The sequence below is a fragment of the Megalobrama amblycephala genome, linkage group LG7 (genome assembly GCF_018812025.1).
Source record: "Megalobrama amblycephala isolate DHTTF-2021 linkage group LG7, ASM1881202v1, whole genome shotgun sequence".
Taxonomy (NCBI): Eukaryota; Metazoa; Chordata; class Actinopteri; order Cypriniformes; family Xenocyprididae; genus Megalobrama; species Megalobrama amblycephala.
In genome coordinates, this window is record NC_063050.1 from 41764382 (window position 1) to 41782630 (window position 18249).

At 38.4% G+C, this 18249-nt stretch overlaps 1 protein-coding gene and 1 long non-coding RNA gene across 5 annotated transcripts in view; one reads left to right on the forward strand and one right to left on the reverse strand.

Moving 5' to 3' along the window:
* Positions 1-976: 976 nt before the first annotated feature.
* LOC125272577 lies at positions 977-9083 on the reverse strand. The gene is made up of 3 exons (XR_007185887.1): positions 8757-9083; positions 1527-1545; positions 977-1396 (listed from the first exon to the last, which is right to left on the reverse strand). It is a non-coding gene; the product is annotated as an uncharacterized LOC125272577 (long non-coding RNA).
* The window catches only part of rnf38 (ring finger protein 38), a 38298-nt gene continuing 28992 nt past the window's right edge, over positions 8944-18249 (forward strand). For 2 of the 4 annotated variants that reach the window (XM_048197505.1, XM_048197509.1), the window contains exons 1-2: positions 8944-9089; positions 10374-10983. In XM_048197505.1, coding sequence (XP_048053462.1) covers positions 10455-10983 — 529 coding nt within the window. In that variant the 5' untranslated portion in view covers positions 8944-9089; positions 10374-10454. Of the gene's footprint in view, positions 9090-9127; positions 9524-9546; positions 10002-10373; positions 10984-18249 lie in introns of those variants that run through there. The other 2 variants (XM_048197508.1, XM_048197507.1) reach the window with 2 other exon arrangements.

Below are 18249 nucleotides of genomic sequence, written 5' to 3' on the forward strand. Positions count from 1 at the left end.
GTAGTCTTATAAAAGCTGTTTTATTCTACTTGGAGCGGCTTGCCTCATTGGAGGTGGCATGTTGACAGATACTTTTGTTTATGGAATAAATTCATCATGGCTGAAGCATATTTCTAAAATGTCTTCAGCAACTGAAAATATTTGCATTTGCATGATGCTGCATCCATGCTACTAGGCCAGTGTTGCTATTTCCCAAAAAGTTCGCTTTTTTATTTATTTTTTTTTTTTTTATATCTGTTTATGTTTTTATTTTTGTAAACATACAGTACCTGTCAAAAGTTTGGAAACATTGCAATTTTTTATGTTTTTGAAAAAAGTCTCTTATGTACACCGAGGCTGCATTTATTTAATAAAAATACAGTAAAAACCTTCATATTGAAAAATATTATTACAAATTAAAATTGTTTTCTTTTCTTTATTGTATTTTTTAATTAAATAAATGCAGCCTTGGGGAGCATAAAAGACTTCTTTCAAAAACATTAAAAAAATTGTAATGTTTCCAAACTTCTGTACAATACCGTTCAAAAGTATAGGATCAGATTTTGTTTTTCAGAAGAAATTAATACTTTTATTCAGCAAGAATGCATTAAACTGAAGAAGACCGACAGGAAAAAATTACAAAGCATTGTACGTTGTTACAAAAAAACTAAAACCTGAAAAATATGCATCATGGTTTCCATAAGATATTAAGCAGCACAGCTGTTTTGAACATTGATAATAATAAGAAATGTTTCTTGAGCACCAAATCAGCATATTAGAATGATTTCTGAATGATCATGTGACACTGAAGACTGGAGTAATGATGCTGAAAATTCATCTTTGCCATTACAAGAATAAATTACATATTAAAACAGAAAACAGTTCCTTTAAGTTGTAATAATATTTCACAATATGACTGTTTTTTACTGTATTTCTGATCAAACAAATGAGACAAAAGAAACTTTTTTCAAAATCATAAAAAAATTGTACTGCCCCAAACTGTTGAATGGTAGTTTATTTCATATTAATAACATGAGACGTACCATAGAGGGTTAAATAGTGGATTTCTGTTGGGCAGGTAAGCATCAGGCATGAGTTTCTTCTCAGCATTTGGTCCAATGGTTACTCTACAGTTATGTGTATGCTGAACCAACTTCATTCAGTGAGGGATAAAAAAGCATTTCCCATCAAGCCTAACTGGGAACTTCACCAAACAGCAGAGTCAGAGCCCTGTCCACATGAGCGCTTGTTCACACAGACCGCACACACACACACACACCAACACTACCGTCTACTGCCAAACTACACAGAGAAGAGCAAAACAGGGTTAGAGGAAGGGAGGGCTTCTCTTTCTGTCCTTTTTTCATGCTGGTTTGGTTTGGCTCTGAAAAACCAGCCTAAATCCTCTTCTTTCTGGCTAAGAAATGGAGGAGAGGGGATAGAATAAGAGTGGGGAGAGTGGGGTAAGCTGTGTCGCCCTCTTAATCAAGCAAACTGTGCACAATTTTTGCCATGTGATTGTGAATACATATTTAGAAAGTACTCACCATTTACAGCTGCCGGTGTCTGGGAGATGAACACAAGAAAAGTGACAATCATTTTTTATTCAGAACTGTTGTTTGCATTTCAAAGTATATTTTCCACATGGCACATAAAATTAATTTGAGGTCAAAGCAAATTTATTCAGGTCTGAAAATATACATTATACATGTTGGTGAATTGCCAATGAACATGTAAATTATTTTGCTAAAGATTAGCCATGAATTATTAAATGAAGCATCCTGAATGGTAGCTGTGGGACAAAGTGAGTCAGATGCTTTGGGGTAAGTTGTGTCAGTGTCTAGTGAAAGCTTTGTTTCAAATGTAGGAAATATGATTACAAAATATTAAAAACAGTTTCACTATACATTCAAATATTCTGAATAATACACCTTTTTTTTGTATTAGACCTGGTTGGTTTATGAAAATGGTAATATGCAGCAAAATAAGACTTTGGGAGTGTACATTAGTACAGGGGTTTCCAAACTTTTTTCATACTTGGACCAATCTAAAGAGCTAAAATTAAGCTCTCTAGGTGAAGATGCGTATTAATTAATTGCATTACCATAATGCTTAAAGTAGCTATAAAAGTTAGGATGAACATGAACAAAAACTGAGGTTTACAGATAAATAGAGTATATATTTTTGCTTTTATTCAGTGCAAGTCAGAGCAGCCTAATGGTTACATTGAAGTAATGATGTATAGAGCACTGCAGTAATAACATATTTTTGTAGGGCAACCCAGAAGTTAGCATCACCCTGGTTTCCTCAACAAAAACCCAACAGGATTTTTCCACTGGCTTTTGGATTATTGCAGAAAATAAGCTCTGACCAACAAAAGTTTATAATTCTTACACGTTTTGTTCATCATGACAAATTAACAACTTTTATGAACTTAGAAACCTAAATACAATCGACAGAAATAAAAAGCTAAACGTAGTCTATAAAAAAACTATACCACGGTCAATTTACTTCAACATCACCATCTTTAACCATCTTGACAATCTTTATTTAATATATATTTCCTCTGAAAGTTTGAGTATAAAAGTGGACTAGTGAGTTTTCCCATTCAGAGTCATGACGTTTAAAGGCCTGTACACACCGGGGCGAATATCGCACGCGTTAATCGCCAGCGTTTTTCAGCGTTTTTCTTTTTTGTGTTCATACCCAAGCGATTTTCACTGCCGACACGCAGAGTGAACATGCAAATTCACTCCCTGACAGTATATGGCGCTTGTGCTTAACGGTAGTGCAAATAAACATATTTATGATATTAATAAAGTTAAAGATGATAAAAATGCAGAAATAAAATGGCATACATATCATATAAGAGATGGTAGTCAGAAATGGTACTACAAATAAGTAGTACAAGTGCAAGTGAACAGTAGTGCAAATAAACATATTTATGAAACAGACATTCTCCACTATATTTCTTGAATGTAAAAGAAAAAAAAAACAGTAAAAATACAGAAATAATACACATCTATTGATGTGGCCAAGAACTGGCAGAGCACCCATAGCGTGCATCTCAATCAGCTCCCTAGTTCACTAGTCAGGGCACTGATCAGGGAGTCGGCCACATTCATTTACACGGTATACTGATACACGACCTAGGAAGCTAGAGAGCTGTTTGAGATGCAGGGATAGTTTGTAGGGGTCTTCCTCGTCTACTTACTTCCTCTTCGTCGTCTTGGTATCAATGTGTGCTCAGCAAGCCCCTTTTGTGCTTGAGCGCCAACAAGTCGTGTTTTACTGTAACTTCAGCAGCTTCAGGCACGTGAAAAAAAGCGCCAACCTCATTGGTCTGTCAGTTTTTAACGTGGCGAGTCAAACCAAAAAAACAAACCTGTGGCATTTTTCTTAAAAATGAAGGCGTTTTAGCCTGTTCAGTCATGAGGCGTTAAACGTCGGCAATAATCGCGCGCGATATTCGTCCCGGTGTGTACAGGCCTTATGGTTCCCGATGTAACAGACGTAGGCTAAGGCTAATAAGAGCTATGCATGTAAACCTGACTGACGCTAGAGACTTCGGTCTTTAGCCTCCTTGTTAGAGCACCCCACTCTCATGTCAGAGGACCCGGGCTTGAGTCCCGCTTAGAGCGGGCGGTTCGAACAGGAGGGGTTACATTGGTGCCGTGACCCGGATGGGGGTGAGGTTTAGGGAGGTGCGTGTAAACCTCACTCTAGAGATTTCAGTCTTTAGCCTCCTTGTTAAAGCACCCGACTCCCATGCCGGCAGACCCGGGTTCGAGTCCCACTTAGAGCGGGCGTATCTTGACAAAGGGTAACAAGTGGCTAAATGGGACTACAGCAGTTGTCGGTGTAACCCCTTCTGTTCGAAAATGCTGTAGTCCCATTTAGCCACTTGTTACCCTTTGTCAAGATATGTAAAAGCTTAAAGGTGCCCAAGAACCAGTTTTTACAAGATGTAATATAAGTCTAAGGTGTCCCCTGAATGTGTCTGTGAAGTTTCAGCTCAAAATTACAGCTAATATAACCCTCAAATGGATCTTTACAAGATGTTCGTCATGCATACTGCATGCATGCTTCAGATCATGCGAGTATAGTATTTATTTGGATGTTTACATTTGATTCTGAATGAGTTTGATAGTGCTCCGTGGCTAAAGTTAACATTACACACTGTTGGAGAGATTTATAAAGAATGAAGTTGTGTTTATGAATTATACAGACTGCAAGTGTTTAAAAATGAAAATAGCGACGGCTCTCTTGTCTCCGTGAATACAGTAATAAACGATGGTAACTTTAACCACATTTAACAGTACATTAGCAACGTGCTAACAAACATTTAGAAAGACAATTTACAAATATCACTAAAAATATCATGTAATCATGGATCATGTCAGTTATTATCGCTCCATCTGCCATTTATCGCTATTGTCTTTGCTTGCTTACCTAGTCTGATGATTCAGCTGTGCACAGATCCAAACGTTAATACTGCCTGCCCTTGTCTAATGCCTTGAACATGGGCTGGCATATGCAAATATTGGGGGCGTAAATATTAATGATCCCGACTGTTACGTAACAGTCGGTGTTATGTTGAGATTTGCCTGTCTTTCGGAGGTCTTTTAAACAAATAAGATTTACATAAGAAGGAGGAAGCAATGGAGTTTGAAACTCAATGTATGTCTTTTCCATGTACTGAACTCTTGTTATTCAGCTATGCCAAGGTAAATTCAATTTTTGATTCTAGGGCACCTTTAAACAATCATGAATGGGGAAGGTGAATTTATTTTGTCATACATTAAAATAAGAAAATATCTTAAGATTCTGTTAAACACAGACCTTACTTCAGGCATTTAACCAAAATCCTATTCAAATAAACCCATTGACTTCAAGACGACGGAACCAGAAGTGCTAAAATGTTAACTCATTTCTGGGTTTTAACCTACAAAAATACATCTTCCCTACAGCACTCTTTTAAGATGGAACTTGTACAGTTGATTATAGCCGCTCTAACTGATTTGGTGAATTCATTCATTGAAGAATTCGTCAGACTGATTAAACATGCCAACTCCTGAGTTTCTGAATCTCTTTAAAAATTTCATTAAAAGGAAACAACTCATAAGAGTTTCTTGTTAGCAAATTGATTCGTGATTATCTAGGTTTGGCATTAGTAACATGTCATAAAACATGTTTATGTGAACAGTATGTGGCACGTTAACATACAAAGCCGCAGGCCTGAGACAAGCTGGCATGTGTGTGATGTATATATGATTGTGTGTGTGTGTTGTAAGTCTCAGTAGGTTTTGGCATGACATCCATGGGCCATGTGACTTAAAAGCAGACAGCGAATCTATGCCTGACCCACTATAGAAAACTTGGCAAAAACACTCAACCTCTGATGTTAACAGGGAAGACGCTACACGGGATGCCTAGACCAGAATCCCACAATTTCAACTCCAAAAGACATCACAGCGATCCCGAATCAGTAAACTCATCTGTCCCAGCCAAATGGTGATGTCTAACTATTCAAAGACAGCTTAAGACGTCCCAGCTGCCTACCAGAATGCACCATTTTGAAGAACTTTTAGGTTTAGTAGACATGTTTTTATGTTTACAGGCTCGCAGAGGTGATTAAACCCAGGTCTTCCACTAATTAACGCCGACTACCAACACCCAAGTCGACGCGTCTTAATCAAAACCGGCTTTCAGCTTACAGTGTGAAAATGTGGTAGTTTATAATTGCATTCAGAAAAGAGAGCGAGTCAGCCAGCAGAACGAAAGACTCTTAAATGTGTTGATTCTTGCCTTTGCATTCTTGGCATTTCTCTTCAACCTTTTTCTGTCTTATAGTTTTTTCCTCTCGGTTCTCATGCTTAGCGGCCAATGCCAATTCCCTCAGATTTGGTTTGGCTTAAACACAAGGAGGCCGGGCGCTCTCCTCCCTTCTCCCTCTCTCATTTCCTGTTTTTTTCCCCTTCTTTCTCTCGCTCATTCTCACCCAGTCTGCTCTCTTCCTCTCTCTCGGTCTTGCGCGCTCTCTCTTTTTTGAGACTAGTCACACTGGTTTTAGAGGGTTCCAGTAATTCCTTTGTCCTTTAAATAAATAATGCAAAGCACAGCTTCCTCGGGCTTATGTACGTATACGCATTTCACTACATTACAAAGATCTCTTGATGAATAAAATCTGCCTGGTCAAAGAGTGCTGAGAATGGGCACTGGATAAAAAACAATGTAACAATTGAAAACATGAAACTACTGTAAAATATTCATTAAGTATTAATAAAAGAGTTATATACTTAAAAGCAAGTTTTTCCACTAGTTTTTTTTTGTTTAATATTGAAACAGATCAGAATCTGGGTGCATGTTCATTTTTAATTTGAGCGTATCAGCATTTTAAATCATCTGCCCTGCCTGATTTTTAATTATCCCGGAATATTAGTGAGGAAATGTACGCTACCCCCCCCCCCCCCTCGCCATCTCACCCTTTGTTTCTCCTCTCTCTCCTCATACAGCTGGTGTATGCTGGGTGCCCCTCCCCCACCATTTGAACAAACCAATAAGAGGACATATCAGCCGAGCCCCCCCTTACACACACTCTCACACACCTCCCTACCCCCATCCTCTCTCTCCCCATCCCCCTATCCCTCTCTCTATCACTCCCCCATATTTCCTTTCAAAGCAGCCCCTCTTGCTGCCATCTCTCGCCCAATCTTTAAATTATCACTACAGAACACGCCTACTATAAGTGTAGTATCTATCCTATGCGTTTCAGTGTTACCAGGAAAGATCTTACTTTGGGCTCGGAGCTTACACATAAAGAGATAACAGGACATGAATAAACAGTATATCGTAAACGCATTCTGGGAAGCAAATGACGTGCATGTGACTTTCAAAAGAAAGTGAGATAAAAACAGTGTGTCAAGGTGGGATTATAAAATGGGACTGCACACCCACACATCACAGCTCCTATGTGACTCACTGAAGACTTCTTGAAGAAAAATGCAGATCTGTTAACTCACTAAACATTTTATTTAACCCAGAACACATTTATTTCTGGGTTAAATCAGTTAAATGGAAAAAAAAAGAGAAAGAAAGAGCAAGATTAAAAACCAGCCCCCCTTTACAGGCTACTATCTCAGGACATAAATTAGCCTACTACTATGTTCACATAAATTTGATACTTAAGACTAAAATACATTAATCCAAGACTGAGGGAAGTGAATCTAGAATCATGTCACTTAAAAGTAAACAACATATTTTTGTCAGTTTCATTAAATCTTTGTTTTGCCTTGGTCGACTTCCATCGATGTCCACACTATTGCTACTGGCCAAAAAGAGGCGTGATCAGGTTTAAATGTCCAACAAGCCCTAGAGAATGGCCCATGTTAACAACTACAGACGAAGCAAATCAAACGTTTGCATAAATCGAAAAAGTGCAGGGGATATTTAAGTAAATGGAGGCAGTTTATACGTGTTGTCAAGATAAATTGGAGAAGCATCTAACATTTGTAAATTATTCACGCGTTTCCCCTTCAGCGGCGCATCTCTCTAGTTTGCATTCCCTTCAGTGCTCCAACTAGACCAGAGCAATAGAAACACGATCGACTATATAGGCACCACATATTTAAAGGGTTAGTTCAACCAAAAATGAAAATAATGTCATTTATTACTCACCCTCATGTCGTTTTACACCCGTAAGACCATTCATCTTTGGAACACAAATTAAGATATTGTTGATGAAATCCGATGAGGCCTTTCAAACTCTCAAGGTCCATAAAAGTACTAAAAACAGTTAATGTGAATTCAGTGGTTCTACCTTAATATTATAAAGCGACAAGAATACTTTTTGTGCACCAAAAAACAAAACAAAATAACGACTTTATTCCTATTTTTTACTCCTATCAAACGGCTAAACTGCTGAAATCACGTGACTTTCCGATTCACTGATTCGATTTGTAAAGCTCAGAAGCAGTGTTTTGAAATCGGCCCATATAGATATTGTTGAAAAGTCTTTATTTTTTTTTTTTTTTGGTGAACAAAAAGTATTCTTGTTGCTTTATAATATTAAGATAGAACCACTGAACTCACATGAACTGATTTAAATATCTTTTTAGTACTTTTATGGACCTTGAGAGTTTGAATGGCTTTGCTCTCAATAGAGGCCTCACTGATCCATCGGATTTCATCAACAATATCTTAATTTGTGTTCGGAAGATGAACGAAGGTGTGGAACGACATGAGGGTGAGTAATTAATGACATTATTTTCATTTTTGGGTGAACTGACCCTTTAATAATTATTATTATTATTAATAATAATATTAAAATCAATGTATTATTTCAGAACTTTATTTTCATTTGAACTTTATGCCATTAATACATTAATTTACCTCATTAGAAACCACTATTATTGGTTTCAAATAAAATGTTGTGACGACAGTTCTCCTTAAACACTTTAAGGATAGCCTAAATAAATAATATATTTCTAAACTACTTTAATTTGCATATACATATCATATGGGAATATATTATCCAAGTCTTAGAGACACATTGCTAAAATATGTTAGCTCCAATGATTCATAAATAGCGCTGAAGGCTGCTCGTCTGCCGAAACGTCGGATATAATAATACTTAGCCTAAGTTAGCCTAGTGTGCAGTTATACTCTGTCCTTATAAAGCTCTAATAATCCATTCACACACACGTTTTAAGTTTTGTCATAGAAACGCGTGTTTATAAGCTTTGTTACAAGTTCTGTAGAAAGGACAGATCACTTACCATTCGACATTTTCATTGTTTTCAGAAGGGTTTCACTCAATAGGTATGGAAGTTTGTCTTTGATTTCAGTTGAAAATGGTGGATTGTTAAATAGGCCTCAATTGTGAATGATTTAGCTTTGAGAGCAGTTAATGCTTGTTTCCACTTCATTTTGTGCGTGGACTCTTCTAAGTCGCTCGGTGCTCGGCTTCTCTGGGCTGCTGTACTGGAGCTGTGAAATCGCGCTGATGGTCTGTCACATTATTTCTCACTGACACCGTCTGAGCGCAGGAGCACCACGCCAAAAGATCAGCTCAAAAACACTTCATAACACACAGCTCCACTCAGCTCCGGGTGAGTTCCGCTTTTTATTTAATAGCTAATATATACATGCGTTTGTTTGAGTGGGAGGAGTGGAAAAAAGAGCTTTTCTTCATCGTTTTTCCACTGATGTAAATATAATTAGGGACTTTAGAGCGCTTCGCCTCTCACTGATCGCCACAAAACAGTTTATAAATATCAATGTTTTTCATAACCCAGGCAGATTCATTAGCGATGAGCTGATGTACAGGACAGGACATGTGGCCCTGAGGTTTTAAAGGACGACCAGGGCTTTTTTGTGGTAGTTTTGTGAGACTAAAGGCAGATGGTGGACTAAAGCCAGCGCGACATTCACTGCTAACATAAGCTAATACATCTACATGGTTTCACTCTAAATGTGATTTAAATCAGTTAAACACTGTGTGGATGAGTAAGGCGGGTTGTGATAGAGTATAGTTGTGTGTTAGGTGTGTTAAAAGAGCGGCAGACAGGCAATATTATGTTTATTTGTGTGTTTTTGTGTAGCTGGGAGCTAACGCTAGCGCTTCACGGAAGTGTCTGATAACCAGCTGCTCCCTCTTACTGTCTTATGTACTTTTATTTATTTACTTTATTAATTATAAACATAACGCACGTGCGTGCTGTGTTGTGTAGCGCGTCGCAGCTAGTTTTTGTGTTGTTTTTGTTTCTTATTTCTCCTTTGATATGACTTGGTTTGGGTTCGGAAGTTTGCCGTTCAAAATGTTTTAAATATCACTAAAGGGACAACGAAGAATTTTGTTGATATTTTTATAATATTTTTGCATTTAGTACCTAGGACACGCCTAGAAGGAATGAAGTTACTAAAACAAAAAAGAGGCTTTAAACCTCATCATCTTGTTAGTAAACCAGTTTTATTAATCTGCAGATTTGGATCGTCATTGTCCCATTACCTTATTATAAACGGTGAAAAATATTGTTTTAAAAGACTAATATATGTAATTTTACTGTAATGTATTAAGGGTTTAAAGTTTAAAAAAAAAAAAAAAAATTAACTAATTCATTTTTATTTGTTATTCATAACTTAATTCTTTTTAATTCCTTTTTTAATACCTGTGTTTTAATTTTTACTATAAATGTTTTTTATAGTTTCATGAGTCTAATATGTTTTTAAACAGTTTTTGGTTCATTCAAATGTCAACTCTGGTGCTTTAGAGTGTTTTAACAACTTTTTTTAGTTTTTAAAACGTTTTAATGACTCATGTTGTATATTTAAACAGTATTTTTTAACTTAATGTTTGTAAGCATTTTAATGACTGAAATGTGTTTTTTAAACAGTGTTTTAATCTGTAAGTGTTTTCTGGCGTGGAATCGAAGAGGAGGAAGTGAGAGAGGGGGAATCATATAAGCCGGAAGGAAATGCCAATCGCCACTACTGGTCATTCAACGTCTCGAGAGCCCCGCGTCTGTTCCCCGGACCCCGTTCCCAAGCGTGCTGATTTATGCGAGGACGCAGGGGCCCAGCCAGCGGAATACAGGGGTTCGGAGGGGGGCCACAGCCTGGGCAGCACTAGACTTTCTGGAGCTCTTGAGAGCTCCTCTGCGGTATCTCATTCCCCTCCCACTTCCCCTTTCCACCACCACCACCATCATCATCATCATCACCCCCATCCAGTGACTATGGAGCCCCCCAGGACTCGATCTCGCTCGCGGTCTGGATTTTACCACGGTGGATTATCTAACTCGAATGGTAATGCTGGGAGTGGCGGTGGTGCGCTAAGTCCAGCTGGAGGAATAAGCCACCACCAACACCACCACCAACAGCAGCAGCAGCAGCAGTTCGGCGCTGCTCATGGACACACGGAAAACCTGCGCCCACCCGGGAGCATGCTTTCCCCAGGCGCCCACAGACACGCAGGGCCTGGAATGCACAGAAACTCCGGAGCAGGTAAGTCGTTCTTAAACCACCAGTCTAAATTTGGGTTATGGATCTCATTTTTATCTTGGAGGTGCACAATAAACATGAGTTTTCTTCTAACACTATCATGTTATCCCATATGTGGTTGTGACTATCCAACTGTAGTTGTATTTGACCACATCTGACAGGATATGGGGGTGAAGATATGAAGCTATAGTCTCTACTACATTCAATTAGTGTAGTGTTGTATGGGATTCTGTTGGACTGGTTTAACACTTGTTTATGGAGTTTTCAAAATTGCATTTTCTATGAATATACAGTATATGTGCACACAAATGCACACTTGTATGACACCCACTCAATACTACCTCACAAAATTACTAGTATAATTTTATCCAGGATGCAGCAAACCTTTATAAACATTTCATTTCAATTATTCATTTATTCCAATATTTGTTGTGATGATCAACATTTTTTTAAATAAAATTAATTATAAAATTATTTTTTTTAAATGGCTGTAAGTCAATGGGTTGAATATGAAATGGATCTCTTTTACTTTTGAATACTGTAATGCAGTAAGGCAGGGCATTTCAGTCTAAAACTAGAGGTGTTATGCCACAGTTTCTTTTTTAAAAATGGAAAGTTGCATGCAGGCTTAATGTGAGCTCTGATCTCTTCATAAATGGAGTTAAAGCTTTGTCAGCAGGTATGTGAAGAACTCGACAGACTTTGTGCTTTTAAGGGTCACGATTGGGTGTCTTTCCTAAAGACAGACCAAATTGCAAATTGCGCTCCTTATTTCCTCGTTAATGTTTGCACAAGTTCTGATGAGCAACACACCGATCTAAACATTTCTGTTGACTTTTAGCACTTCATGGTTCATCTTAAGCGGCAGATTTGATACTAGGGCGTAACAAATATGTGCAAGACATGCATTCATTCAATTACCCAAGCTGTGACTATTCTCTTCTGTTTTAGATGCCTAATGTTGTTATTCTCTGGTCCAAAATAGCACAGCGCTTTCCTCCACAGTATGGGACAATTGTTCCCACCGACTTTAGGGTTTAAGTTAATAATTGACCCGATCGCCACGTCTGTCCAACGGCATCACGGTGCTTTATGATTCCTGTTTAGCCGAATGGAAATTCCAAAATATAAAGTGTTCAAGCCTCTGACATCCTTATTTCCTGCTGCATGATGGGCTTAATCCGCCACAGCACTTCCTTTTTGACATGGACAACAAGCTGGTGGGAGCAAATTCACACACGCCCATGTGTTCATGCACCTAGAGTTAATGTAGCCACCGCTCGTGTAGTGTTACGAGACAGGAGCGGGGCTTTGATGACATACATGTAAAAAATAACTTAAGGAAGCACCGATATGAAAATTTTGGCTGATACCGATAACCGATAATTCTTTATATTTGAAAGCCGATAACCGTTATATTGGCTGATAAATCTAAATCAAATTTTTTATAATTTTTGAGAGCCTGATTACAAAAACAAAAGTTCTCCATTAAAAGCCATGTCCCAAGAACACAATTATAATGTTCTCATTATAATATTATGTAGCTTAAATGACAGACTTGCACTGTACTTAACTATATTTTCCTTTTTTAAGTGATATCAATCATATTTCAAGCAATTCCATAATTCCGGACAGTGCGCATCTGAAATGTCTCAGCTGAGGGAAATAATCCATTATTCATCAGCTTTAATATATCAGCCAAATTTTCTAATTGGGCCGATAACGTTAACATTAAAAATTCAAATATATCGGCTGATACTGATATGGTGGCCGATATATTGTGCATCCCACAAATAAATGTATTAAAAATTGAACACATGGCCTCTATGGCCATGCATGCATGTGCGGAGGGTGGGGGATTTAGTATCTCAGGTGTTGCGCTTTAAGCTCAGGTGTGTTTGCCTATTGGCAGTTGCTTTTTGTGGCTGAGCTGCGCTACACACACACTTTACTAAAAAGCCCAGACTGGAAATACCTGTCTGATGGAGTGAGCGTCAAGCAACCTGCTTTGCCTGCCTGCTGCCGCCACTGCACCAACTAGACCAGCGTGTGTGTGTCTGAGCTTTGTTTGGGGCCGTTTGTCATTAAGCAAGACTTTGCTCTTTTTCTGTCCTATGATTTATCCTGATATTTAAATGCATCTCGGGGTGAGCATGTGATATTGACTGGATGAATAATCAGAGGTGCTTTACCTGAGAGTATATATGTGATATTGACTAGTAGGATATACAGTAGCTGTGTGTGTGTGTGTGTGTGTGTGTGTGTGTGTGTGTGTGTGTGTGTGTGTGTGATATTGACTGAGATCAGATAGGCCGCTTTGATAATGAGAGAAGCTCGGCACACTGAAATCCCCTGAGTTCAACACCATCTGCTCTCAATACAGAAGCGCCCTCTCTCTCTCTGCCTCTCCCGCTCTCATTCCTCATCCCTTTATCTCTTTTGTCCACCCGATCCCCCTTTCATTTTCTCACACTGACTTTCCCTGTCCATTTACCCTCCTGCATATTTCATCCTCTCATCGAACTCATATTTGCTTGTAAATGCACATGTATGCATAGGAGGAGGAACCATGTTAGACCTCCTGAGGCTTTTTCTGCTCTAGGTGTTTGGTATTATCCTCAGCACTGTGCGGAGAGGGAGAAAAAGGGCTATCAGGTCCCATAAAATCAATAGAGAAACAGATTTCTGGTGGGCTTGTGTGCTCGTGAGTGTCTGTGTTTGAGAATGCACTCGTGTGTGTGTGTGTACATGTGGACAGTTCAAGATCATTTGAAGGGTGTAGAATCCCCCCTGGGGCTGGTCCAGACCAAGCTCAGTTCTGCTGACTCTTAACAGAAATGCAGAGAATGTGTTAGAGGTGATCAAATGGATTATAAGGGATCGTTTACACGACACTAAAAACTGCGTTTTAGCCGTTCATTTAAACGACAAAGGCATTTTGGCGGCCTGAAAATGCAAATTTTTGAAAACGCAAGTTTTTCAAAACGACACTGTTATCGACTCTGTGTAAACTACAAAATTTGGCAAATTGTGAAAATGGTGACGTCACGAGCATTACGTGTTCAGTCTGTAGGCGCGTAGTGTTTCTTTACAAAGTGACCTCGCCAACTACTGGCCTGGCATGCATAATATAGTTTTTAATCGTTTTTGAGGATCTGTGTGAACGGGGACCTATTTGACAAAGTTGTCATCTGTATGCGAAAAATGCAACAACAACCAAAAAAAACCCTTGTTTTTAGTACATCGTTGTTGTGGAAACATGCCCTAAAGCTGTTCTTTCTACCTCTTCCAATTGAAGATTAATGTTTCCTATTTTCTAATGTTGAAGAACAGACACACAATTTGGTTTCCACAGAATTGGAGTGTCTGTCATTCATTCAAATTAGTGTTTGCAGCAATGCCATAGAACCGTCATTTTGGGTTCCCCCAAAATAGCCTTTGAGTGAACAGTTCTTAAACAGTTTTCTTAAATCGCTCTCACAATAGCAAGATTTCAGCAAAATTTTGTGAGGAGGAAAAAAGCTATTGTCAGTAGCATACAGATGTATGAAGCACACAAGTCACTTTCAAATCAAGCAGCCTTCTGTTGGTCAGCATAGTGAATTTATGTGCAAAGTCTTGTAAATTGTTCAAACGGAGGGAGAACTTGGGTATGAAAGTGTGATGTGAGGTGACATTGGAGTCATAACACAGCATTTGACTCAATCTTTTTAAACGGGTAGGAAATTTAAACTGGCATAATTGGTGTATTGGGGCGTTTTCAGTTCTATAGTTTGTTTGCTTTGTTTGTTTTAAAACGGGGCCTAACTCATGGTGAAACTGTGCTGCCCCCACAAATTTAGTCTCCAAATGTCCATCAGCTTATTAACGTGCCTATCTCTTATCAACATATACCTCAGACACATTTCAACCTTCAAGGCGGTCTCGTTCTGATTGTTTCAGTGCAGATCCAAGTGCAGTTGGTTAATTTAAACATATGAACATGACAAACGTAAAAAGATACTGGACCAGCTTTTGAATCAAATGCTCCAAATTAACTTGTGTGAAAAAAATAAACCCATAAGTTGAACTTACTCTTAATATGAACACACATTTCCACCCCCACCCCATAAAAAAAACTAGCAAAATACCAAAAGCACTGTAATTTATGTAACTTGAGTTGAAAACTGATTAAACAAAAAGTCTTTGCTTATAGGTGGCAGAATTCAAATTAATAAAATTTTTTAAAGTGAATTTAAGGAGTTTTACAATGAATCAGACTTCCCAACATGTTTAACGGGTGTGAATATAGACTGTAAGTTGCTTTTTAATTTATTTTTAGTTGTTTTTTACTTTTTAGACTTGCTATCTTATAGTGGCAGTGGTTGAACTGTTGATGTTACTATTGTTGGTGGAAATCTGCCAAGTTGAAGTTGGAGAGTGTCAGTGTTTTAGAGCTAGACATAATCTTATAGTGTCTCAACTTCTGTGAATACAATGGATACACTTAAGATGGTCGTGCCTTGTTTATCAGGCTTCATGACTATCATTTAAAGACGACCAAGCTTGTATTATGAGGGCCCAGCTGGTCCCCAGGGCTAGTGTGGTTTGTTTTGTGAGTCCATTCTCAGGTTTTAGGCTTGTGGTCCGATCTGTAGTAGAACAACAGCTCTATTTTAGCGCACTCAGCTCTATGAGACACTTGGGCTCAAATCAGAACATTGCAGAACTCCACTTAACATGAAGACAACTGTTGCTGCGTGCTCAAAATCAAGCTGGTGTCCCTGAAGGACTCTTCAGTTTTCACCTCGAGTAGATCCGCGTCTCTCGCGCACACACACATACGCAAGACGGGCTGTTCAGCAGGCAAGGTGCAGCACGGGAGATGAGCGCTGGGCTTTGTAGTGTCAGTAAGCTGTTTTAATTGGACTATGCTCCTGATCATTATTTAAACCAGTAGTGCAGTTTGAGCATTAGCACAAGCCCTCATCCCTACCTCTCAATAAACCATTCAGAAAGCACGGCCGTTTCCTTTCAGCCCAGCAACAGAGGAACGGGGACGAGTGTTAAAAGGAAGGCTGGAGGTTTTCTCTTCTCCTCTACTGCACTGACCTGGCACCATCTTCAGAGAGAAGTGAGAGCGGACAAAAAAGCAGAACAGACGCTCAGAAGTGCTTACAGGTGCCAGGTGTGTTGAAAGAGAAAAGGATGAAGGTGGAGAGAGGGCGAGGATGGGTTTGTGGTTGAAATAAATCACATGATTGAATATTATAAGCCCCCTTTAGACTGTAATTTATGATATTAGCCTTTATATGATGATGTGTGTGACTACACACACACACACACACACATACTGTCCTCACCACAGCAGTAAGAAGCTTGTTTCATCACTCCTATGAAATATGGGTGTGAATTCAGCTGGAATTTGGCTGGATTTAGGCTGTACAGACAGCCAGCTGTCAGAAAGCCAAGCATTTTGTATGTGAGAGAATTCAATTATTTTCTAGAAGTCAAAACTCAGCTAGATGTTATAAAACTGGTTCTAAATGGTTATTAGTCAAGACGGGGTTCCAGTGAAAATACATTAGTGTACCACCATGACAAGGACAATGAATATTGAACACAAAAAACACAAGGATGTGTGTATACAGATATTTTTATTTTTTTTATTTTTTACAGAAATATGGCACTTATTGTATTTGCGCAATAAAATAATGTTTTAATAAAACTTTTAACTTTTGTGTGGTAACTTTTATAGAAAGCAAAGTAATAAACCATTTTTGTGATAAGATGAGAAAAAAGTAACATACTAGACATTAACAATTGATTAATGCTTTTAGTACAAGAAAAGTTTGTTAAAAATCCTGTAAAAGGTAAAGTTTTTTTTTTTTTTTTTTTTTTTTTTTTTTTTTTAAGTATTGTCAAAATTACCGACTTTGTTACCATGTCGGTACTGAAATTTTAAAAATGTGATGCTTTAAGTGCTGTTGAGCGCATTCGTAAACACCTCTGATTGGCCATTGTGTTCACACGCTCATCAGATATGTATGTGATTGGCTACAATGATCAACGCTTCAAAAGCATGTTGTAAATGGACATCAGTGATGCTCTTTACCGAGCGCTTGCATAGATACACACGGGAGCTTTTGAAAGCAGGCATCTATCAACGGACCGGTCCCGCTTTCAAAATGCTTCCAAAATCAAATGCTCCCATGCATTGATCATTGTAGCCAATCACAGACATTTATGTTGAGCGCGTGAACACAATTGCCAATTAGAGGTGTTTACGAATCCACTCAACAGCGCTCAGATTTTTCAAATTTCCTTTTGACAGCACTACTTTAATTAATTGGTTTAAGATTTGCTCAGTTTGATGTTTTTTTACAGTTTGATGTTTTTGTAATTTTGCATATTATAGTCAGAAGTAAAATGATAGTCTCTTGCTTGAATGAATGGTACTATTGTCCGTTCATGCAATCAGTAGTTTTTCAAGCTTTGAGCTATAGATGGACAGGAGTTGTGTTTTCTTTTATCACATGTGTAGTCAGATGGATATGAGGGAACCCATGGGGTAGGGAAAGATGAATGATTGAACCTGGTCAGGGCCATAAAGCTCTCATACACATTCTTATTGTGTTACTCTCTGAAAAACTTACTCTCACACTCCATTTTCATAACAAAAGAGTCTGTTTGTTTTGGCTGCTTTTGTCTGTCTCCAGGCAACCTCTCCAACAGTTCCATTTTGAGTACACTACTCGCCACTTTGTATCTGGACTTGAGTATCGACAGGCAGGCCTGTGTTAACTGACCAGTCAGCAAACCTATAGTCAGTAATGCTAGAGATGTCAAATTGTCAAATTGTTTGTGAATAAGAACAGCATTTCCCTTGCTCTTTTGAAATAAGTTTGATGAACTATGCATAAGATCCCGCTCTATTCCACCCAGATGGTTTCTGAACATAAACTGCAGAAATGGGTCATTGAAAAGTCATCAGTCGCAACCATAAGCAAATTAGCATCAAGGCACATTTAGCAATTAATATTGAGCAAGTTCAGCATGAATTACAGCAGTATGCACAGGTTACCTAATCATAATAGACCTATTCGCATGTTGCGGATGTTAAAGGTACAGTAGCAACAATGGCTTGTTTAATTCTAAGAGTCAACAAATTACAAATTACATGTCAAAGTAACATCCACATGGATGGCAGGACCCAAGGTTTCCCAGCAGAACATTGTCCAAAGCATGATACTGCCTCCTCCGGCTTACCTTCTTCCCATAGTGCATCCT